Source organism: Micromys minutus (genome assembly GCF_963924665.1).
Source record: "Micromys minutus genome assembly, chromosome: X".
NCBI classification, from domain to species: domain Eukaryota; kingdom Metazoa; phylum Chordata; class Mammalia; order Rodentia; family Muridae; genus Micromys; species Micromys minutus.
The window spans coordinates 32074074-32099052 of NC_137970.1; the positions used below are offsets into that span (position 1 = coordinate 32074074).

General features: G+C 39.6%; 1 protein-coding gene across 1 annotated transcript in view; it reads left to right on the forward strand.

Moving 5' to 3' along the window:
* Nucleotides 1-24756, forward strand: part of SMS (spermine synthase) — a 44140-nt gene extending 19384 nt beyond the window's left edge. Inside the window, exons 2-11 of the mRNA XM_080910283.1 lie at nt 1082-1202; nt 4028-4121; nt 4647-4711; nt 8150-8325; nt 8863-9017; nt 9738-9827; nt 13574-13688; nt 15271-15350; nt 21438-21553; nt 22679-24756. Of these exons, the coding sequence (XP_080766409.1) occupies nt 1082-1202; nt 4028-4121; nt 4647-4711; nt 8150-8325; nt 8863-9017; nt 9738-9827; nt 13574-13688; nt 15271-15350; nt 21438-21553; nt 22679-22724 (1058 nt within the window). The 3' untranslated portion in view covers nt 22725-24756. The remainder of the gene's footprint in view (nt 1-1081; nt 1203-4027; nt 4122-4646; nt 4712-8149; nt 8326-8862; nt 9018-9737; nt 9828-13573; nt 13689-15270; nt 15351-21437; nt 21554-22678) is intronic.
* Nucleotides 24757-24979: the final 223 nt, after the last annotated feature.

Sequence of the window (24979 nt, forward strand, 5' to 3'; positions counted from 1 at the left end):
TGGCTCCTTTGTAGATATAATTGCAGAAGGATAAACTGAATTTCGCTCTTTAAGTAATTGCCATGTTCTTGAAGATTCTTACTTTCCCTGAGCCTGTTAGACGTCAATGAATGCTAATTTGTTTTGAGACAGGGCTTTACTCTTGTAGCCACAGCTGGTCTGGAACTTACAGTGTACCCCAGGCTGGTGTGATCTCCTCAAAGATCATTTTGTTTTAGCCTCCAGAGCCAGCATACGCGACCAGGTCTACTCTGAGGGACAAGTTGAAAGGTGGGGGTAGGATGGAGAGGAGGAAATACAAGTTCTTCCTGTGTTTCAGTTTTTGCTGTTTTCAAGTATGTCACTCTGTAATTTTTAATTTCTATTTTTCATTTATATATCAACATATAAATGAAACATTGTAAACATTTAAACAATAAGATGAAAATTCCCAAGTTATTAGTGAGACTCATCAATACCCTGTACACATCCCCTTGCTAGCACTCTGTTTCCTTTAATTAATTAGATGTTCTTTTAAAAATATATTTATTTTTATTTATTTATTTGATTTATTTATTATATCCACTGTAGGTGTCTTCAGACATAGTAGACCTCATTACAGATAGCTGTGAGCCACCATGTGGTTGCTGGGAATTGAACTCATGACCTCTGGAAGAGCAGTCAGTGCTCTTAACCACTGAGCCATCTCGCCAGCCTCCCCTTTAATTTATTTAATTTAAAATGGAATCTCATTCTGAAATTGTCATTTTGTTGGATGGTTATTGCTGTGTGTTTGCCATACCTGTTTGTAGTCAGTTCCTGTGCTCTTATTGGGTAGTCAGGTGTTTTTTTTTTTTTTTTTTAGCTTTTCCATACAGGACGGAGGATGTTTACATGTTATACGTTTCAGTCATCAAATCATGTCACATTAGCTTTTCTAATTTTTATTTAGTTTTAATGTTTTGTGGTTACTAGGGATAGAACCCAGGGCCCAAACAATTTTAGAGGAAAGTGTTCTATTATTAAACTCTACATCTCAGACCTTAGCTTTTCTTTTGCATGTCTTTTTCCTAATTGCCTTCCCTTACTTCCTGTCTTACAGCTGATGGCGAAGCCATTCTGAAAGGCCTTCAGTCCATTTTTCAGGAGGAGGGGATGACGGAATCAGTGCACACCTGGCAGGACCATGGATATTTAGCAACTTACACGAACAAGAATGGCAGGTAAGATGATCTCATGGGCTTTAGATGGGGACACAGTTGGGACTAGGGATGCTAGCTAAGATTTTTTTTCTTTGAGACAGTATTTCTTTGTGTAGCCTTGGCTATTCTGAAACTAGTTCTGTAGACCATGCTGGACTCACAGAGATCTGCTGCCTCTGCCTCCCAAGTGCTGGGATAAAAGGCATGCAACACTACCGATTGGCCACAGTATTCTTTTTCTTTTTTTTTTTTTCTTTTTTTTTTTTTTTGTCATGGGACACGTAGCCTAGCCTAGCTTACTCACTAGACCCAGGATGACCTTGAACTCCTGAGTGCTGAGATGACAGGCACGGTGGAACGTGGCTGATTATGTGATGCCAGGGATTGAAGCCAGGACCTGGTGTATGCCCGGCCTTTTGCTGTTGTTGTTGGTCCTCTGACATCTTTTAGAAGTGGCTAGAATTCAGTGCCTTCACAAAATTTTCTTGCGTAGGCATTTCCCCAGAGTGAAAGGCAACTAGACCTGGACATCGGTTTTCTTCAAAGCTCCAATGAGCCTTTTCTGTGACTAGGACTGGCAACCGAAGCAGTGTGATACTGGCAGGCAATGATCTGGAGTTGGTTAAAATACATTTTTGGAGTCCTACTTCCTCAAGTACACACACAAGAGTTTCTGCTGGGTCTGGGTCAGAGTCCCCTCTTTTGTTGCAATTCCAACAAGGCCCTGGTTGCATTGCTGCTGGCTAGAGCAATGTTAGTGATTATCTTTCACTAAAAACCATAGTAAAACACAGTATGAAAATAAGTCAGGCTCAGAAGGATGAATTTTGTGTATTTTCTTTCATGTGGAAACTGCATTTAAAATTACGAACATGTGTGTGTGTGTGTGTGTGTGTGTGTATGTGTGTGTGTGTGTGTGTATTTGTCTTTGTTAGTCATGAAACTAGAAAGGGGATCACGAGAAAGGCGGAAGAGATTCTAAAGGAGGTGGGAAACGGGGTAATAGAATACATGTCACAAGAAAGTAGAGAGAACTGAGTGGGGGTGGGGATGAGGGTGTCTCTCAAAGATAGAAGCCCAGACTTGTATTCTGCCCATGTGGCCAATTTCATGTGTGTGTTTAGAGGTTGCCTTAGATATATCTAAACTTCTTCCTTAAGGTGGTCTAAATTCAACAGGATCACCAGCCTTCTTCTTCTCCCTCCTATGCTCTGCTTCAGTTACTTAAAAGGCTCCCAGAAGCAGAAGGCCCTCAGCTGTTTTCCAGTCCAGTGTCTCATGTACTCATTCTCACTGTGACTGCTCTGTTAGGGTCACATCATTTTGTTTTTGCTATGGTCCATTCTTTGCCATCAAACATCCCAGAGGTGAAAAATTCCTCATCTTAGCCATCTCCTAAGAACTTCTGCACCCAGGCTTTCCCTGCCTCAGTTTTTATTTAAAACAGTTCTCTATTTCTATAGGTTTGTGTATGCAGGCGTGCTTTACCTCATTTGGAGGTAGTATCTGCCTGCAGTGGAGGCTAGATGGTTGTGAGCTGCCGTGTCGGTATTGGGAATTGAACCCTGGGCCTCTGGAGGAGCGAGTGGTGCTCTTACCTGCTGTGCTATCTTTCCAGCCACAATTCCAGTTGTATGCATAGCACATAGTTATTCTTTTTTTGAGAAAGTAGCTTTTGAGTGACAAGAAGTGTTCAGAGATTGCTTCTGAAAACAAAACGAATAAAAATGAAAACGTGTGGGAGGGTGGGAGCATTGTGCTTCCAGACAAAATACCTTCAGGTGACTTCCTGAGGCCAATGGAAAAAAAAAGAGACCCATGTGCAAAGGAAGTTTTGAGATTAAACACACTTGGTTTCTATCACACTTTCTTCCTCTTCTTACTTAAACAGCTCTTTCAAAAGGTGCACCATTCTTATCCTTCCAGTCAGGATGGCTGGACTCTCTTCAGAACATTGAAGGTTAGGTGGGACAGCCTAGTTTGTCCTTCTCCATGGTCCCCTCCCCTGTTTAACTAAACTTGACAGAACCACCTGGGGATCCTTTATTTAAAAAAAAAAAAAGTGCCGAACAAAATTCCAGCACTGGGGAACGGTAAGTGGGTTCAGATCTCACCCCAACTAACCAAGAAGCTATTTGTAATTAATACTGCTGGGAGAAGAAAGATAAGGTAATTTTTTTTGATGGTTTGATACCAGGCATATCAACCACACTCCTTGGCAGGCCTCATGCTCAGGAAAACCAAAAACCCAAACTAAAAAAATCACATAGCCCATGTGGTAAAGTGTTTGCCTTGGGAGGATCTGGGCCCTCCCTCAGCACCCAAGTAGCAAAGCAGGGTGTCATGTGCTTGTAATAGTTGGGAGGTGACCTGAGGCTCCCAACACATACCCACACACAAGGTCAGACTGAGTTAATGTATAAATGTAGATAATATGAATCAGTTACAGATTTAGATCAATTTCAGGGCCTAAGAAGTAATATTAAAAACCTTAGTGCGTGGCCCTCTCATCTAAATCTTCCACAAGTGACCAAGTCCACCCTCCTACCTCCAAACTAGAATTGAAAAGAAAGCCAGAGAATTAAGCCTGTCGGTGAAAGAGAAAGAGAACAGCGTGTTTTCGACTTGATTGGGTCTGCCTTTTTTCTGATAATTTTTTCTTTTTTTTGGAGTAAATTTTGGCAATGTGCTATTATTCAGAGCCACAAATAATTTAATTATTAAGCCATGAAAAGGTATCTAAGAATCGCAAATGCACAGTACAAACTAGAAGACTCCAACCTAGAATGAATACATATGTGATGCAGATAACAATTTCTAACAGTAAAACTCTACTTCTTTTGTAGCTTTGCCAATTTGAGAATTTACCCACATGGACTGGTGTTGCTGGACCTTCAGAGTTACGACAGTGATGTGCAAGGCAAACAGGAAACTGACAGCGTTGGTTTTTTTTTTGCTTTTTCTTTCCCTTTTCAAAATGCTGTATATTTTATTTCCCCAGATTTAAGGTTCTTAAAGTCTCATTTTAATGATGCTCACTTTCAAGTTAGCTGACATTCAGACTTGCCTCTCTATATGTAAGTTGTTTGACAGAAGAATTAACCCTTAGTTGGTTTGGAAACGTGACTGTCAGCGTTCTTTTTAATTTCCTAAATGAAAGGATTGGTTTCACTTTCTACTGGAAGGAATGTAGTTACTTCATGTACAGTTCTGCATTTGCAGTATCCTTTACCTTTCTTCCCAGTAATTCTCTTGCAAATATTCAGATTGATATGAGCACTATGAGGGAGAGTAGTGTGGGAGTGTGGGATTTAGCTACGGCAGGAAGTCCCAGTAGGGGCGATGATGGGTTATGTATATAGGCAAATATCACACTGTAGTCAGCATAGCCTTACACCTCTGCTCTGTAAGTTAGTTGTACTGTGCAGTTTATACTCTAAACCCACTGGTTTCTTTTAATTGTAGCTTTTGAACAAAATAGAAGAAAAAATGAAAGAATTGAGTCAAGACAGTACTGGGCGGGTGAAGCGGTAAGTCGTCTACTCACGAAGGTCTCTTAATTATTTGCTTAATTGGTAAAATAATCAGAAAGGTACTGTTGTTTTTGGTGTCTGCAGAAATGGCGAAGATCAAAGTCAATGCTTGCTACTGTGTACATGGTGAGCTAAACCGTCCTGTCACCCCACTTCAAACAGGGCGAAACATAAAAACAAGCCTGATGCAGGGAGCTGGCTATAAAGAGGCAGATAGTTGATACTAATTCCAACAAGCTGAAGCTATGTAAAGCAGAAAACCAGTCAGAGACAGACCTGGAGGGGATTTACCCAGATCACTGATGTTCTGATCAGAATAGAATGCTGTTTCTCTGTCTCACAGCAGATTTTAGAATAGGGAAATCCTTATTGGCAGCGGTAGGGTGTTTAAGCGCTTAATGACTCACACTGCTTTGTTTGATCAGCCCATAGGAAAGCTCCGGGGCAGATGTAGGATAACCAGGTAATTACTTAGCCTCCTGTAGGTGGTCAGATAGGAAAGAGCAATGGGAAGACTGAGAGTACTGGAAAGAACCCACGTTTGAAACCTGCCCACATCTGAGGTCTGAGAATACAGATTTTCTTTTAAAATCCAAGAAACTTCAGTTTAGTAGTCCACACCCACACTGCTTTCTGGACGCTTTTTTTCCTGCTTGCAATTTTCCTTACCTGTATCCATTTGAATTGAACAAGTTCCCACACTTGGAAAATGAATTGGTCCACACTAAAATGCACTGTGATTTTTATCAACACTGCTTCTCTTTGTGAGTAAATTGAATGTATTTCTGGGGCTGAGGAACTGGTTCAGTGAGTAAAACATTTGCTGTTTGAGTTGAAAATCTGGGACCCATGTAGTAGTACAAAACTTAACTTGTGCAAAAACCAACTTGTTCAGGTTGTCTTCTGCTCTCTCCAATCATGTGTACACGCACAAATGTTTAGAAAAAAATATGTATTTCTGGGCCTCAGTGAGAACTCTGATTGGTAGAGGAGTTTGCTAGGTGAGACTGGCCAAAAAGCTTTAGAGTTTTATATCTAAATATGGACTTTGTCTTTGTTATATTTTTTATATATCTTTATAAGGATGGAAAGAATGGGAAGCTGGGATTACCTTGTAGACAATTAGTTATTGTCCTGCTCCTCATCAGAGGAAAAAGATTGTTACACTTTTCTGTCTGGGAAATGATACTGCCAGAGATTAAGTTAAAAGTAGATAACTTGGAGATATTATCTGAAATGACAATTTTCTTTTGAGTAATGGGTAGTAAATATTAAATTTGACTAAAAAACCATGGGGTTTAGAGGAAGATTTATTTTGTGTTTTCAGGTGGGAAGGAACAAGGAAATAAACCCTCTTAAAGTTTAAGTTTGGGGAAAACTGTTGCAATGTATATACAGTGTACTTGAGGCCAAGAGCACAAGGACCTGACTTCACAGTCCTGGTTTGATTTTGAGCAAGGGAACGTCTGTTTTGAGGGGTTGCATGGAGTCTCCTGGTAGCCCTCTGCAGAGTTACACTTCATGCTGCCTTGAGCTCTTTTTATCAAGCTGATGGCTTCCACATCTTGTTAGATCATCTTTATTTCTTTGCCAGGCTTTAAGAAGCTAAAGGAGTGTTTTTTAACCCAGGCAGTGTTGAAAGAGTAGACATTGTTTATACCTGCTTAGAACTAACTGGCTGCCTGTCAACTAGGCTGGCTTTCCTCCCCTGATGTCCTTGACTTTGTATTCAACAGTTGTGGGAACTCTCTTTTGTATCTGTGTGTGTATGTATGTATGTATGTATGTATGTATGTATGTATTCATGCATGCAGGCACACACATATATACACACATATGTGCGTGTATGCATGTTGGTATGTGTGAAGGTCAGAGGGATAACTTTGCAGAATTAGTCTCTCCTTCCACATTTACATTGATTACATTCCAGAGATCAAACTTTATCAGGCATGGCTGAAAGCACATTTACCTGCAGAGTAATTGTTTTTGATTTTTATAATATTATTTGAAATAGCTCTAAGTGAGATTGGTTAAAGTCAGCAATGTCACCGGGCTGCCTCTACTCACTTCAGCCCACCGAGGGGTGGAAGAGGCTTTTCCCAGTTTTGTTCATCAGCTGCCTGGGTCTGTCCTGACAAGGCCATTATATAATAAATATGAGGAATACCTCTGGTCTGCCTACATTCTGAAAGATGAATTTATTCCCTGGAAAGATGAAGTGACTAAACCTGGAGTCGTTAGGATTGAAGGAGTTTGTGAGAAATTACTTTGTTGGCTCTGGAGCAGTTTACAGTGTGTGTGTGTGTGTGTGTCTGTCTGTCTGTCTGTCTGTCTGTCTGTTTCTGTCAGTCTGTCAGTGTTGTGTGTATATATTACGAATGTATGTGTGGGTGTGTTTCTGAGAGCCGATTGTGGCTGTAGTATGGAAGCGGGTGAGAGGAGACTGGGTAGTAGTGAGCAGAGGTTGAGTATTCCAGCATTACTGACCCATATGCATAGTTGTACATAGAACCATTTCAGTGTTGCCTGTGCAGTGTGTTCTCATTGTTTTAGGGTTAGAGTTACCAAGCCCCTTTTGGATTTTTCTCCTTGTCATTTAGTGCCCTCTGCTGGTAGGTTCTGGTATATTCACCCTATCAGAAAAGTAGTTCTCTTGTTTCTGAGGACAGAACAGCCCATTTACTTGTGTCAAAAGGTTAAAGGGACATTTTAGAGAGAGTCCCAGCAGTTATTACTGTGGCTCAGATAAATGCACAGAAAATATGACTGCCAGATGCCTGCTCTGGACTTTTAAGAGAAATGAAACAGAAGAATAATATCTTAAGTGAAAGGAGGGTGTAAAAAGGGCAGGGAAAGGAACATGTAGTACTTGAACATAAGAGCTATGGAAGACATGATTGAGACTGTTCAGGACACTTCAAGATGGGTTGTGCACTAGATAATGGAACTGCAGTAATGCCCATGTGGTTTTGCAGATCTTCAGTGATATGTGCTGAAAAATGCCCATTTTTCTCCTCAAGTTGTCATTAGGAAATCTAACTTCAAAATATGCTAGAAAGGTCCTTATTTTTCCTTTTAGATAAATGGCCTTGTGCAAGCATTGCAACTTCGTAGTCTGTGGATATAAATGCCCAAGCTTTGGATTGTATAAAGAGTCTGTCTGGAATAAACACATGGGTACCTTCTTTTCCTTCTTTTTAATTGTGGGTATCTACATGTGAGTGTAGGTACTGGACGATGAGATCCAGATATTTCCCTGGAGCTGGAGTTATCAGCAGTGGCAAGCCACCAGCCAGACACAAACTTGAGTCCCCTGCAGGAACAGTACACTCTCTGAGCACTGAGCCATCTCTTGTCCCTCATGGCTTTCTGTATATTCTCAGGTTCTTCTGTAAGGCAGTGTTCTGCAAGTGCTCATTCCTGTCTCTCCTCCAGATTACCACCCATAGTTCGAGGAGGGGCCATTGACAGATACTGGCCGACTGCTGATGGACGCCTGGTTGAGTATGACATAGATGAAGTCGTGTATGATGAAGATTCACCTTATCAGAACATTAAAATCCTACACTCAAAACAGTTTGGGAATATTCTCATCCTCAGCGGGGATGTTAGTAAGTATTCCATTCCTACCCTGATTGCCTAACGAGGTGGCGGCGCGTTGGCAGTCACGGCTTTCTTACAAGATTCACCTAATTGTATGAACCTGTGGTTTGTCTGGATTTTTGTTTAACCTTTGTTTTAAAATAGATTTTTATTTGATGAGTAGTTGGGTTGTTTTTCAGTAGAAAGAACAATGCACAGACTAGTGCAGTGAGCACACAGGGACTCACCATAGAATACTGATAATATCCCTCTAACACTACTGCATTTTGTTCTTAATGTTATCTTGAAAGCAGCTCCGGGATGGCATATATTGTCATCTTTAAAGGTATCCTTTCTTTTAATTACTCAGAATATCTTCGCATTCTTAAGATTGTTTTCAATCTAAGTAACTTAGTTCTTATTTTGTCCTATGTGTCAGATTCATTAAATTCATGAAAACTACTCAGTTCAGAAAAACATCGCATAGTTTTCGAGCTAGATTCTAACAGGTCAAGTCTTTTATATTTTTGGGTAGAGTCATCATTTGGGTCTCTTTTCCTCCCTAGATCTGGCAGAGAGTGACTTGGCATATACCCGAGCCATCATGGGCAACGGTAAAGAAGACTACACTGGCAAAGATGTACTGATTCTGGGAGGCGGTGATGGAGGGATATTATGCGAAATTGTCAAACTGAAACCAAAGATGGTCACTATGGTAGAGATATCCTTTACTGTATAAGAGAACAACTTCAGTGACTAGAGAGATGGCTCAGAGCACTTCTACTTTTATAGAGGACCTGTTTTGGGTTCAAGTATTTACTCGGAGACTGACAACTGTTTGTAACTCTTATTTTTAGTGTATCTGGTGGCACCTTTTAGCTTTCTCTTGGACAGCATGCCATGTGGTGCATTCATGACAGTATGCACATACTCATACATATAACTTTAAAAAAATGAAGAAAGAGCATGCACTAGACAGACAGATAGATGGTAGAGAGAAATAGCAAGGTAAATGGGTTTCTTTGGTCCTTCTTGCTTTGGCATTCTCAGACTCCCGTGAGTATTTCTGCACACTCAAGGCAGACGTGTTAACATCGACAAACATTTGAATTTACAGCTAGTAACCTTGTATGTGTCTGCCAGTAGAGAAGAAAAGATGATGATATAGTTGTGGATTAGAGAGCAGTCATGGTGGGTGCCCCTCTGCTGCTTAGTGGTTGTCAAACTGGCTTGCCTAAGCAATTTCATGCGGAAAAAAATCTCGTTTAACTTGAATGTCCTTAGTGTAAAAATGAAATCACCATAACATCTACTTTTTAACTTCGTGATCCTCAGATGGCTGCAGCAAAACCTTTGTCTGTCTGAACCTCTATATTTTAGAGAAGACTTACTCTTTCAGAATTCTCTGGTACATTCAAATTCTCCTTAACCTGTTTCGGACATTGACCAAATGGTAATTGATGGATGTAAGAAGTACATGCGGAGAACTTGTGGAGATGTCTTAGACAATCTTAAAGGAGACTGCTATCAGGTAATTATTTTTCTTTGGTAGCATACTTTTAAATTGACTGAAAATAGAATTATGTAATTGATCAATTGGACCTCAACCAATTTGCTATAATTGGTTAAGAAGACAGTCTGTGTGAATTCAGTGTCTATCCTATTTAGAGTAGACAGTATATGGCTATTGAAATGAGCCCTTAGTATAGATATTATCAGATTACTTTTTTGTTATTGAGGATTAAACTTGGGCCTTTCTGTATGCTAGGTACCCACTACCACTGAGTGATCTACATTAATCCTGGTATAAAAGATGTTATGTACTTTTTAAAATTGTTTTTTAAAAGAATTATTTATTTTATGTATATGAGTACTACATTGTAGCTGTCTTTGAACACTCCAGCAGCATATCAGGTCCCATTACAGATGGTTGTGAGCCACTGTGTGGTTGCTGGGAATTGAACTCACCCACTGAGCCATCTCTCCAGCCCATGTCATGTACTTTTAAAATGATGGAATCTACCACCTTCTGTTGCTACCCTGAACAAAGTCTTGAAGCCTTGGTCTTTCAGACAGAATTTAGATTTTTAATTGGTAGGTGTAGTTGATTAAAATGTTGCAAATAAGCAATTTGTTTCTGTCCTAAGTTGTACTGTGCTTGAAAGTTGAGCAGCTACTGGATGTGTGCGGATGCATATATTTCATTGTAATAGGCATTGAGACCTTGTTAGAAGAGCAAGATGACCAAGCAAATACTTAATTGAACAGAATCTGCAATGTACACCTCTAGATTTGTAGGCAATTTGGATGAGTGCTTTACTTTGGGGTGTCAGTTATCTAGCACTTCTTTCCTCCCTAATGTATGTGCATTTAAATTTGAGTTTGTGGTACAAGCATGTTAATTTGGAGCAGGAATTCTGTCTGCCTTAAAATGCAGTTGTGATTGTTTGGGGCCAAAGGGCAAGAGAGATTAAAATTAGCATATCCCCTTGCATAGCTTTAAAGGGGAGGGTGGGATTGAGCTCTGCAGAACATTGGCTGAACTGTTTAAATGAATTCAAAGTTACCAAGGCTGAAAAATAATGGGCCAGACCCCCTGCCTGCTGCACTTAATCCCTACCTCATAACTACTAGATGCCTTATTCTTATATTGAAGAGCGGAACCTTAGAGAGTTTCAAGGGAATGTAGTCAAGGTTGTGGGGTGGAGAGTGTGCAGAATCTTGTCACCCCAGCTTTTGTTGTATGAATTTCTTGTAAGGATTAATGAGTGACAAGAAGCGTAAACCTAGAGCAGCGGGGCAATCTAGATGTTAGTAGGGGTACGGTGGGAATGGGATATGTGACCCTTAGGGCACACACAAGTGGTCTGATGAGCCACCTATGAGCCAGGTGTTTTACCCAAGGTAAAAAACTATTTTATGGGACTTTTCGTGTACATTTGGCAAGTATGTTACCAAATAGTGTTAAAGCCACCTGATACAGGAACTTAGAATAATAAATCATATTGTTTTTACTCTGGCTCTCAGGCTGGCAGTGCTTAGTGTTTTAAAACAACCACCAGGGGGAGCCTGGATTTTTTTTTTTTTTTCTTTCTTTTCCTTCCTTCTCCCTCCTCCACCTCTTATTTCTGCTGAGAGTTCTGAAGCTCTCAAGCAGGGTGGGAACCTTGTCTGGGAGAACACAGAGCCACCCGAGCAAACGAGCACTGTGCCGAAGGCAAGCAAGCCACTAAAATGTTGCTTTCAGAAAGGCAGAGGGTTTTAAATATGTTCAAACAATTACTCAGGCTAACATTTGTTTCAGGAAACAGACAAACAAAAACTATTTCTTCTGTGACAGTAGACTTAAGACTGAATTAAATAAATGTCTATTAATTTATACTATGCCAAGAAAACTAAGGGTGGGTTATCTATATGTGTGCATGCATTTTGTTTATGTAATCACATACAAAATTATCAAGTAAAATAAGTTAAATTTAGGAACTTATTTTTTAATATTATACTCAAGTAGGATTTAGCTAAAAATTGAAGAGGATAATTTAAAGAATTTTTTATTAGGCTATCAAGATGGCTTAGTGGGTAAAAGCTGTTTAATCACTAAAACTCAACTGAAGGAGAGAACCTACTTGGGCAAGTCATCCTTTTTACACACACACACACACACACACACACACACACAGAATGATAAAACAAGTCTGCTATATTTTATAAATAATTCAAAGGAGAAAGATAACTAGTGTTAATAATAATGTTTACCAGCCATTCAGAATAATATTTTTATTGGCTATTTTCTTCATTTACATTTCAAATGTTATCCCCTTTTTTGTTTCCCCTCTGGAATCTCCCTATCCCTTTCCCCCTTCCCCTGCACTTATGAGAGTGTTCCCCACCCACTCACTCACCCATCCGCTTATTCCCTTCCACTTCCCTGCCCTGGCATTCCCCTACATTGGAGTATTGAGCCTCCACAGGGCCAAGGGCCTCTCCTCTCATTGATATCCAGCAAGGACATTTTCTATTACATATGTACCTGTAGCTATATGGGTCCTCCCTCCATGTGTACTCTTTGGTTGATGGTTTAGTCCCTGGGACCTCTGGGGGGTCTGGCTGGTTGATATTGTTGTTCTTCCTATGAGTTGCAAACCCCTCAAATAATTTCTATAGGAGCTAGGGAGACAGCTCAGTTGGTGGCATGCTTGCTTGCATACATATGAAAACCTGAGTTCAAGCCCAACACTTACATAGAAATGTTGGGTGTGGGAGTATGGTGTACTGGTGTGTGATTGTAATCTCATAGTGGGGAGGCAGAGACGTGGGTTCCTAGGCTGCTCCATTCAGTCTTAATAAGAGTGCTTCAGGCTAATGAGACCCTATCACACCCCAGTTTGACCTCTGGTTGACACCTGCATGCACTCATATACTTACATTTCCGAATCCATAACAAAAGACATTATAATAAAGGTAATCCACCAGAATATAACAAAGTATCAGAGACTTAGTTATAATAGTAAATGATAAAGTGAAAGTTAGAGTGAGTCTCAAAAAGTCATTTTCTTAGGAAGTAGGACCTAAATTATAGTTGTTGTGTATCTGAGTTTATCCTTAATTTTGAAGCCTCTAATATAGTAAGATAGAAGTCATAAAAATAAGGAAGCAATTAATTACAGGGGATAAGAAATGGTTAGAAACCTCCAAGAAATTTACTGGGACAATTTCTTGGACTTCTGAGAAATTGGTTCAGTGATTAAAGATTTAATTGATATAGGAAGATTAATTTTTGTTCTTTCTGCTGAAGGCAGAACAGATTGAAAGGGGATTTGTGACGGGAAATCCTACTCAAAGTAATCTGCTAAATAGTTAGAAATAAACTTAGCAAGATATAAAAACTAAGATATTAAAGAAAAATTGCCTTTTAAATTGGGAAATGAGGGGGTTTAATATGATTGCGTTTATAGAGGAATTTTGAAGACAAGAGTAGAATGTGGAGCAATTTATTGTCCATGGTCAGAATGATGTGCATGGTTTAAATTTTGGTAAAGAAAATAGTTGTGTTAGTTATGAGAATGTCAAGTGAACTTTTCTATAGTATTGGTATCAAGCTAGCTCTGACCTTAAGTTTTGAAACAGTTTTTCGCTACTAACAGACAGGGATGACAGTCTCTTTGCTCATGGGGCTGGTTCTATAGATTTAAAATCTAGCTTGCATTTTCCCTTTATAAGTGTTTAATGATACCCCTTTCTGTTGACTCACGTGTCTCATGCTGTTCTTTCTGAAAGGTTCTTATAGAAGACTGTATCCCAGTACTGAAGAGGTACGCCAAAGAAGGGAGAGAGTTTGATTATGTGATTAACGATTTGACAGCTGTCCCTATCTCTACATCTCCAGAAGAAGGTAGATTGTGTTTTGTGTTAACAATTTTGTGTGTGTGTGTGTGTGTGTGTGTGTGTGTGTGTGTGTGTATACACGTATAAGTGTATATGTGGAAACCAGTGGTCTACACTGAATATCTTTTAAAATTTCCCCTTTTTTGAGAAAGGGTTTCCTACTAAGCCTAGAACTTTAGTCAAGCAAGCATTGCTGTCTACCTCCCCGCAGCTGGAGGTGCAGAGGCACATTACAATGCCAGCTTATATGTAGGTGCTGGCGATCAAAATTCAGATTCTCATGCGTTTATGAAAAACACTGTCTTAGTTTGGCTTTTACTGCTATAAAGAGACACCATAACCAAGGGAACTTTTAGAAAGGAAAACGTATAATTGGGGTGGCTTACTGTTGGCACCTGGGAATAGACTGAACCTGTGAAACAGTAAGCCAGCCCCAATTGTATGGGAAGTATGGCAGTGTACAGGCAGACAGACATGGTGCTGGACAAGCCAAGAGTCCCAAGGAGGGGCCTGGATTCCAGACTGGGGAAGAGTTTGAGCACTTTCTCCAACGAGGCCATACCTCCCAATGGTAATAGCGCCACTTCCTCCAAACCAAGCACTCAAACACATGAGTGTATGGGGACCGACCGTACTTATCCGAACTGCCACAGGCACATTCCCCATCAAGCCATCTTCTGAGGTCCTCGTCTCTTACTTGGTAAAAATAGTTGAAGTAGGATCAATAGTAGAAAGGTAGGGAGATTTAATGTGGCTTTAATTTCTTTCCCGTTACTACTGAGAAAACACACCTTATACCTCAAAAGAGTTCTGGAATGAAATATGGGCAACCATGGTCAGGGAACATGGATTTGGGTTAACATCAGTACTATGTTCAGTGTAACAAAGAGTGTGGTAACAGACTCAAGGTTTTATAGTTGTAGGACAAAAGAAAGTCACTAATCAAGGATTTTTCAGATGCATTGGTGACCATATTAGGTGGGTTAGAGTAAAGCAGGGCAAACTGCTGCAGAATTTGGAAACTATCTGAAGACATTCTTAGTTTTGGCATTGGTTGAAGCTAGATTGTCCCTCTTTCAGGCATCTTTTTTTTTTTTATAAAGAATTTGAACTTTACTTTTGTGAGCACTGTTTTTCTTTATCTGAGAGTGGTACTAGGGATGGAACCCAGGATCTTCTGCACACGAACAGGCTCTTCACCACTGAGCTGCACTCTCAGAGCCCTGTGTAAAGTCTTTTTGGTGGTGTGTTAACTGCTCTAAATTGATGTGTACTTGATTTTGACTTTGGTGTGTGTGTTGGTTTGTACATAAATTCATAAACCTTCAAGCTCATCCTTTAGATATTTTTTTGTATTTTATTCTTTTTCAGTGGGAGTCTCATGTAGTACAGGGTGACCTCAAACCTACTATGTAGCCAAAGATAGTCTTCAACTTCTGAACCACTTACCTCCCCCTCCAAAGTACCAGGATGATGGGCATTACCAATACACTGGGATCTCTTTTTTTTTTTTTTTTTATTATTGACCATGAGTGAATATTTGATACTTGCAAATTATATTTATGAAACTTAATATTTTTCACATCCAGATTCTACATGGGAGTTTCTCAGACTGATTCTCGACCTGTCAATGAAGGTTCTGAAACAGGATGGAAAATATTTCACACAGGTAACCACTCAGTCTCCACCCTCTTTCCCTGGACTGTCAATAAGAATCCATATTTGCCTTTTTGAGTGTATGTTCTTGAATTATATGTATGCCAAGAGAATAATATCTTTGAATTGTATTGGTTCAAGCAGTAAGTTTCTAAGTAATTTGTTCATCTTTTGAGAGAGCATTAACCACAGAAAAGAAGCTTATCCTGATTTTGTTGGTCCTGGCTGTAGTATGAGATTGCGCCAGCAGGTGGAGACACAGACTGGTTTGTCTTGTCCTTGGGTTTTGTCCAGTTTTTTCTTCCCTCATTCATCAGGCACATCTCTAAGGGAAAGCTCATTTTGCAGCACAGTCATAAGGAGCAGCTTTGCCTCGTCAGAGTAATGCGAGCTGTAGACAGCACATAGAGGCAAACTGTTGCTTTATGGGTCGTCTCATTCATTAGGGCATGAGTTTGTCTTTGGATCTCTATAAAATAGCTGGATACAAAGAATATCGTATTTCTTCCTAAAAAGTGACAAAAGGCCACTAATTATTAATCCTTACTTGATACCAAAAGTACTTAATTAATAACCATCTTCAGCTCTTATACTCTGGTGTCTGAATTGAGTTTTCTTTAGGATATTATGCAAGAACACACAAACTCTAACCCTACCCCCTTTTTAAAGCTAAAATAAGTTTATTATTTTGCTTATGGACCATCATAAGCACAATTCTTTTCTCTGTCCTGTGTCTATAATCCCCATAACCTAAAAATACTGTATCCTACAACCAATTTTATATATTATCAATTTTTCATTAATTCTTTTCATTAAAATATATGCTTTCATTTTATGCCACTTTTATTTTAAAAGGTTTACTTTTAGTTATGTGTATGTGTTTCTATGGCTATGCACATGTGCCACGGCCTCAGAGGCCAGAGGTTTCAGATTTCCTGAGCCAGAATATAGGTTGTTGTGAGACCTCTGAACTGGGTGCTGGGGACTGAGCTCCATTCCCCTGGAAGAGCAGCAAGTGATTTGAACTGCTCACACATCTCTATAGCCCTGGCCCAATTTAATGTAAATGTTGTTAGTAAATCATAATTACTTATTTTCCCCTTTCCTCCAGCTCCTCGTATACTTCCCACTTGCTTTCTCTCAGGTTCATGGTCTCTTATTTTTGTTGCTGGATACATACTTATCTAACATACATATAGATCACACACACACACACACATATATATATGCACATATATGCATAAATACAACCTGCTCAGTTTGTATAATTTTACTTGCATATATATGTTTTTAGGGCTGAGCATTTGTTATTGGATAACCAATTGGTGTGGTTTCCTATGAACTGTTTCATCATTTCTTAGTTGTTTGCAGTTCTTTGTCTAGAATTAGGGCCCCATGAGATCTACCCCTTCCACATTATTGTGTCTATTTGTATCATCCTCATTCAGACATCATTTCAGCAGCCATATTATTGAGGTATCATGGGTGTAGCTTCCCTAGCATTTCTAGGAGACACTGTCATAACACATTTCTAGTTCATCTGTCTCTTAAAATCTTTCTACACTTTTTATTTTGTGATATTCCCCGAACTTCAGCTTCGGGAGCTGGATTGTAGATGTATTAGTTAGGCTAGTGTAAAATTTTAATTTGACTTTAATTTTTTTACTGATTTATTAAAACACAATGGTCATTTTAAAGAGTTACCATGTGATGTTTTAGCTCCGAGTATACATTATCTAATGTTTATTCAGGTTAAGTTCACGTATCTTTTAAGTGTATATCAATGTGTTTGTGGAAAAAAACATTTAACTTCTTGTAACACTTGAAAATGCACACTACAGTAGTTAGCCAAGTCACCCTATACTGTGTATTTTCATGGCAGAGCTTCTTATTCCTATCCAACTGTTACTTAGAAGCCATTGATGTACAGCTTTTAATGATTATCCATATATTTAACTATCTAGAACAGGTAGAAATCTTTTTTTCCTGAGGAAGTACACTCTAGTTTATTCTGCCTATTTCGTGGGGTCTGAGAATAATGCTGGAGAGAGCTTGTCTTGTTCGCCTCCTCTTCCCACTGCCTGCAAAGCCTGTGCACATTTGGTAGCTCAAAGCAGGGTATACACACAGTTCCAAGTGTGTTTGCCTGTTCTGTTTGTAATTTCTTACTAAACATCCATTCCTGTTTGTTTTGTGCTCCGGCAGCAGTGAGGATTGCTGAGGAGGCCTCACCGTCTGTGCTGTTTAAAATGTGATCTGTCTGGCCCTTTACAGAGGAAGTTTACAGGCCTCCGTTTTATGTAGGATGCTGATGGTGAAATTTGCTCAAACAAGGCAGTGCAGATTCAGTGACTTGGAATTTGGGGAGCATATTTACTGTAGACTCCCCTTCAATTTCCACAACTAGAAGCAAGTCTCATGCAGTTTAAGCGAGGGAACATATGAGGGTCTACAACCAAATAGAGACTCGCCAGGATTGGCTGAGGGCATTGTGACAATCTTGAGCCAATTACTGCAAGCAATCTGGAACCTCAGCATGCTTTGTTATATGCAGGATAGAGGAGAGAAGAGTTAGCTAATCTTCCTAGGAGGTTTCTGCTTGGTAGGCAAGCGGTCTCAGGTTGCTAACTTTGTACACATTAATCAGTCACTAGCACTCAGAGCCCCGAGGAACATGTTTCCATTTCTTTGAATGTCATCTGGGGAAGGCATTTCCATTCCCCTGGGAACAAGGCACACCCACGTCAACAGTACTCATTTACCAAGGACTTCACTCATACAAGGATTTCTCTGCTCCAGTATGGATCAAAACAAACAAACAAAAGCTGTCATGGTGGCATCTCCCAACTATGTGGGAGGGTGAGGCAAGGGGCTTGAAGTGTGGATCCTCTGTAAAGTTTAGAATAGATGAGAGATGGCATTAGAAAGTGTAGTAGTTTTGTTCTTTGCCTGCTATGGGGAACTCATGTCTTAGTGTGGGCAACTAATAGAAGTGATCCAGGAGAATACAGCATGTGAAAATAAATGCTAATGACTCAAACTTTGACAACATGTTTTTATATGAATTGTTTCTTTCTTAATCCCCTAAATCACAAGTCCAAGGCTATGTTCTTTGCTAACAATTATTCAGAAGATATTATTGCATACATTCATTGTCTTCTCATTTGCTATAGTTAGAAATAGAAAATGATATTATTTTGTGATGCCCTTGGGATTTCTCTTGTGTTTGTTGACTATATGAGTTACACACTGAACTTCACATGGACAAAGGAGCAGGAAAAGCCTTGAAGGAAACCCTAGTCATCATTCATTCATTCATATGGTGACTTCCTGCATTTCTACCCCTGACCTTTTATACCTTTAAACTATGGCAATGTTTCTGTCACTGCCTGGTAACATGCTCAGGTGATAACTCTCGATTCTTGCCTCCCTCCTGCCCTTGGCTAGACTGTTTAACAGAAAAATAGAGGTTAATAATGGGATGACAATGTTATATGGTGATTTGCAAAAACTGAATCTTCCCACCACACTTTGCTTATATCACAGGGGCAATTTTATGACATCACTGGTATCACCCTGGGGGCTTGACAGCAGCCTTGTTATATTGCAGAACTTTGGAGTGTACATTTTTGAAAGTAGCAGTAAGGTCCGGGGACTTGACCATCTACTGTCTCTAATCTACTTAAAAAATAAACTATTACATACAAAAATGGCCACGTAACACACATGGAAACTAAAGTGAAAAATGGAGCAAACTCTTGACCGTTCCCATAACATTTAACTGTTTACTATCAGTACCTTTCAGACCTCTATAATCCACACTTAAGAAAACTTAACTGCTTTCTGAAAGTAGTCTACCAATAGCATCATTTGAGAAACTTCTTGATTTCTATTTTTCAAAATATATGTGTGAATGTGGGTGCCAGTGGGGTTCAAAAGAGGATACGGAATTCTCTGGAGCTGGAATTACAAGGGTTTGCGAGCTGCCTGACATGAGTGTTGGAAACTGAACTCTGGGGTCTTCTGTATTCCTAGTGTGTGTTCTTAACCACTGAGTTGTTTCTCCAGCCCATTTGCTGTCATTTTTTCTTTTCAGTTAGTTTTTTAAAGCTTTTTTTTTTTTTAAAGTTAGTTAGTTAGTTTTTTAAAGCCTTTAATCCCAGTGCTTAGGAGGCAAAGAGCAGGTGAATGTCAGAGTCTGAGGCTGGTCTGGTCTTGTAGAGGGTTTCAGGACAGCTAGGGCTACATAGAAAGATCCTCTCATAAAACAAAAATTGTAAAAACAAAATTGGATGTACATCCAGAAACTGGTTCTGTGGAACACAGAGATCCACCTGCCTCTGCTTCCTCGGTGCTTGGATTTAAGGGATGTGTGCCCCACCACACCCAGCTTGGTGTGCATACTTCTGAAATTAATAAGAAAGGCTCAGACCAGTAGCCTTTGTTACAAAAGGGATACAAACTGATGTAAAGTTAAAAGTGCTGACAATACAAAATCTGAACTAAAAAAGCAAGTGTTATTTAAGTCTAGAATGAAACAAGGAAAGTTTTCTTAGGACCAGAACTGCTGAATTAATGGGTGATTATTATTATTATTATTATTATTATTTTTTGCTGTTAGGTTTTGTTTTGGAACTCCCATGTGTCTTTCTAAAAAGAAAAAAAGTGTTCTATTTATGTAGACAGGAAAGTGGAATTTATAATGTTCTTTTTTTAGGTAGGTCTCTATTTGTAGAGTTTCTTGTTTCTGTTTTTCTTTTGAAAAACTGCTTCTTGACAATGTTGGGAAAGAGCAAATTGAAACCTTCCCGTTTGTGTACCACATTCTCAGTAAGGAGGCCTGACCCTCCCATATGTCTTCTCTAAACACATAGCAGGGTGTCAGTTTGAAGATGGCAGAAAACCTTTCAGCTGTACACCTTGGTGGCATTTCCATTCTATATAGCTTCCCCAGTGGCGATGTGTTCTAAAAACAACTGCACAGTGTTTTCTATTTACGAATTGTAAATTACATGTGTGATGTTTATATGCTCTCATGGTGAACTTGATGTTGAAACCAAATTATATGCTGGTGAAGGGCACATTGGCTAAATCCCATTGCAGGACCCTAGATGATGGGTTATTAAACAGGCTGGCACTAAAGGATGACGTTGTGCTGAGTGAATGTGCTAAGTTAAAACCACCAAGGCCATCTCTTGGAATAGTTCTAACCCCCTTCGTGGCTGGCTGGCTGGCTGGCTGGCTGGCTGGCTGGCTGCTTGGTTTTAAAAGGTTATTTTCAGAAGTTCTGACATCATAGTTTTCATCTCACATTGTTCCTTGCTGCTTGGAAGCAAACAAATGGTATCAACATGTGCATCCCATAGTCTCTGAAGTATTCACAATCGAAGCTTTCCCTTAGTACAAATATCCTGAACAAACTTGTGTTGACTAATTCCTAAAACTTACTCACAGAGGGCTCAATGGATAAAAGCCTGGCAACCTGAGTTTGATTCCCAAAAGCTACATAAAAAAGGTAGGAGAGAACGGATTCCACAAAGTTTTTCCCAGCCTGCCACCCACGCTCATGCCATAGCACATGCATATACCATGCCTACACACAATAATAAGCTGTAAAGTATTAGGATTTGAGAAAAGGATGAGGTGTGGATACAATTCTGTGTCGAAATGTGGCCTTTTAGAATGCAGTTTAAATCATCATGGAAAGCAAGGACATTATCATTTTGATAGCTCAGTTTCAACACAGTCTTGATCATTACTGACCAAGAGTTTGCTTTGAGTGGGTTATGTGCATGAGTCTGCTAAATTGCACGGTGTGGATACAATGAACTGTGCCACTAATGAGAAATTGGTCTCGCTGCTTCCTATTGCTTCATACTTCAATTATTTGAAATAGCTCTGCAAATGAGGTAGAAAGAGAATGAACTAACGAGTTCATAAATAGAATTCATTGCAATCTGTGGAATAAAGAGGGCTCATCTCATTTTTCAAGATGAACTTTTATCTCAAGGTCCAATTGTTCTACCTTTATTAGAGACCGTCAAATGAGTATGACTTAGAAATCCCAATGTTTGCTTTTTTTTTTTTTTCTCTGACTTAGGGAAACTGTGTCAACTTGACTGAAGCCCTGTCGCTCTATGAAGAACAGCTGGGGCGCCTGTATTGTCCTGTGGAATTCTCAAAAGAGATTGTCTGTGTCCCTTCATACTTGGAATTGTATCCTTTGACCATGACATTATGTGCTACCTTTTCAGAACATCTAAGTACATCACATGTTGCCATTATTAATCTTAACAACAAACAGAATTAACTCTTTAGTGTATAAACCCTGAGTCTCAAACTTAACTGGGACTCCTAGGAAATTAAAAAGGGGGGGGGGGAATTATTTCCTGATCTTAGACTGGGGTGTTCCTTGTCATAGCTTCCCAGGAGTCTATAAGAATTAATTCTCACTGATCTAAAATAGAGACAATGATTATCAAAGGCAGGTCAGGCCCTAGCCAGGGGACTCACATGCAAACTACTCACACAAATTCTTTGATTGTTACCCTTCCGAATTGGAAATGTAGACATGGAGCCCCATTACTGCTTTCTCAGTCCTCCGGTTGACTGATGTGTGCCAGAAACTTGAGAGAAGTTTGAATTCCCAGGAGCCCCATAGTAAGATGCTGCAGTCCACAGCCAGGTTTCCGAGATGGCACTTTCTTTTGCTGTCACGGAGATCTCACAGTGCTGCCCTGGAGCTGGGGCTCCTTCTAGCTGGTCAGGGAGGCTGCTGAAATTAGAAGCCTGGTTAGAGACAAGAGCTGCCTAGGTCTTTGGCCCAAAGCGGGATATTCTGCTTCCATGTTCTTCAATGGCTTGTGGAGATTTAACATCTCCACTGCTCCAAGGTCTCTTAAGAATGTTCTTTTTTGTACTTAGAGGTTTAAGAAATAGGGATAATGTGGGAGAAAGTTTTGGAGTCTTACACTTCCTTTTTCTTCTTCTTTCTGCTCTACCTTTTCACAGTTTCCTGCCCTTCTCCCCTTTGCCCTTTTATTTTCTTCCTATGCTCCTGTTTTTCTTTTCTTTGGACACCTTCAGAGCAGGTGTTACCCAAGAGAATGATGCGGTCCTTCAGTCCTTGTTTCTTTCCTCACTCCCCCTTTCGGATGTCCCACTTGGTGTAGCACGGGTGTCCTATGCTGCAGAGTGGTCTTGTTTAAAAGCTTTTGTGCTATCCTCATAGTGTTCTACCTAAGCCCATAAATCTGGGTCCATGTTTCAGTTTGTAGGCCTACATACATGTTAAGTGGTACCTGTTCCTCCTTGAATGACCTTCCTTGACTTCCTATTCAGGTGGGTATTTTACACTGTTTGGAAGAAAGCTAAGCCTTATGAATGATGTGCTGCCACCTTCCTGACCTCCATATTCCGCATATGCCATCACATGAGTCAGACAACTGTCCAGGAAATCCTTCAAGTGGTTTTCATTTTTAATTATTATTTTTAATTTAAAAAAAAAACAATGGGAAAAATGTATATTTTGATGAGTTAGGGTGTTAATTTTTAAAAGTCAGCCGAAGGACAATTAGACAGCCCAGCAAAGACTGCGGAATGCACTGACCCCCCTAGAATGTGATTTTACTATCTTTTTTCTCTGTATGGGGTTTGGGTTTTGGTTTCAGTAGACCTTTAATTTGGACATGTGGAGGAACGAACATCATTGTTTTGTTCTGGAGAGAAGTTCCCATTAGTGTTTCTCCCCTCTCACCCACAAATTGACTTAGTTATTAAAATCTGGTGCTTTGAAAGTGTTAGATTAGCAGTGCTCCAATTAAAATGACAAAGGAGACCTTGCCTGTGTTTTGTCCCTTTATTTCAGCCCTTCTTCCTCTTTCTTACCTCTGATGGCCTAGGGTGAAAGTGTATTCTGGACTGTTAGTTCTGTAACTGTACTAATGTCTTTGTAGAAGGCCTCAAGGCCTTTGTGATTGTAGGCGTGACTCAATTTATCACAGTGGTGAATGATCCACAACCTATTATATTTGCCACCTCTGCATTATAGAGTTGTTCCGGGGATAGCGGATTTTGCATGACTGAAAATGGTGAAAGTCCAAGATGATTTTCTGTTACAGCTGAATGAGATGGAAATACAAAGGCCTTTGAAAAGACTAGGATGTGCATGGGCACACTAGAGTTCATGTGGGCCTGTGGCAAAACAGCTTAACTCTTCAGAAAGTGCATGTCAATATCAACATGACATTGTGTTGTGGATAATTTGAATTGTCTATCGTACTGCTTGTGTAAAACATTTGTACTACATCAGTAGAATGGTATTCATTTTACAGTAAGTAAAACATTGAAATTTTACTCAACACTGAAAAAGTTTACTGTTCCTCCCAAGATAGGAATGAACAGATGAGACAGGGTGTAGGACACATGACCTTTAAAAGTGAGCACAGACTTTTGCCATTTGTATTAGATTGACATGTAAGAAGAAAAAATAGAGATTAAAAGGAGCTATAGTCGTGTTCAAATTAGATATGTTTAACAATATTTTTTGGTGCATGGATAGGTTAAAAACAACCTAGTAGACATGTCTCTTGCCCAATTGTGGAGGATTGAAAACAAATATACTGCTGTTAGAATATTAGTTAAGGCCACTGTATTGTTATGTTTATTATGACCTTTGAGACAAATCGACGGTATGTATGTGGCCCAGTCTAACCTTGAGCTTGTCATGTAGCCCAGGCTTGCCTGGAAGCTCGCAAGAACTGCACCATCACATAGTTTAATTCTTGTTTTCCATTTTAGTAAACAAAACAAATATATCATCTGTTGGGGTAATATTAATGCAAGGCGTGACCTGCTTGATACTTAGAGTAACTTGAGGCCATAACCACAGATCCGATCATAATTCCGGTGACTCAGGTCTTCCTAAGCACCAGGTGGTAGAAATGAAGAGGATAAGGTTATGCAGGGCAACTTGGAAGATACATTTGGGAGAAACTTAAGGGAGTGGTGTTGAGGAGAGGAGGAAGAAGGAATTTTTTTTTATCTTGAGTGATAAAGGTGAAATCAGGCTTGACTAATTTCTTTGTATTTGCTGAAGGAGGGTCTCTTTTGAGCCCTTGTATTTCAACACAGAACTGAACCAACACCCTCCCCACCCTGTGCTGTACTAAAACCCACCTTTGCTTTGGCTGCCTCTTAAAAAAATGCTAATCAATCCAGCAATGTTATTTTTCTTAAGGACTGCAGTGTTCTGTAGTGTGAAATTTTAACAGTGGAATATATTATGGTGTCCTGCTTTTTTTTTTAAATGGAAGACAAAACAAATATGGATACAGTTTAAATTCTGTTCAACACAGCAGATACTAAGAATTGATTTATTAAGACATGAAATGCTGCTTTCTCTAGGAAATGTGATTGAATATTTATCAAACAGATCCAACTGGGCCAGGGGAAGGCTGGGTTGGTGGTTTTTAATGGGCTAGAGCATTATTATACAAATGAAGAAATGTGCTGTTCCTTCCTGTAGACTTTGAATAGTCATGTCCTTGCTTTCCCTAACTATTGCTGACACAAGAGCTTGTATTTCTGCCTGTCTTCTGTCTGTTAATAAATGAATCAATTTCATCCCGTCTCCATTATGCC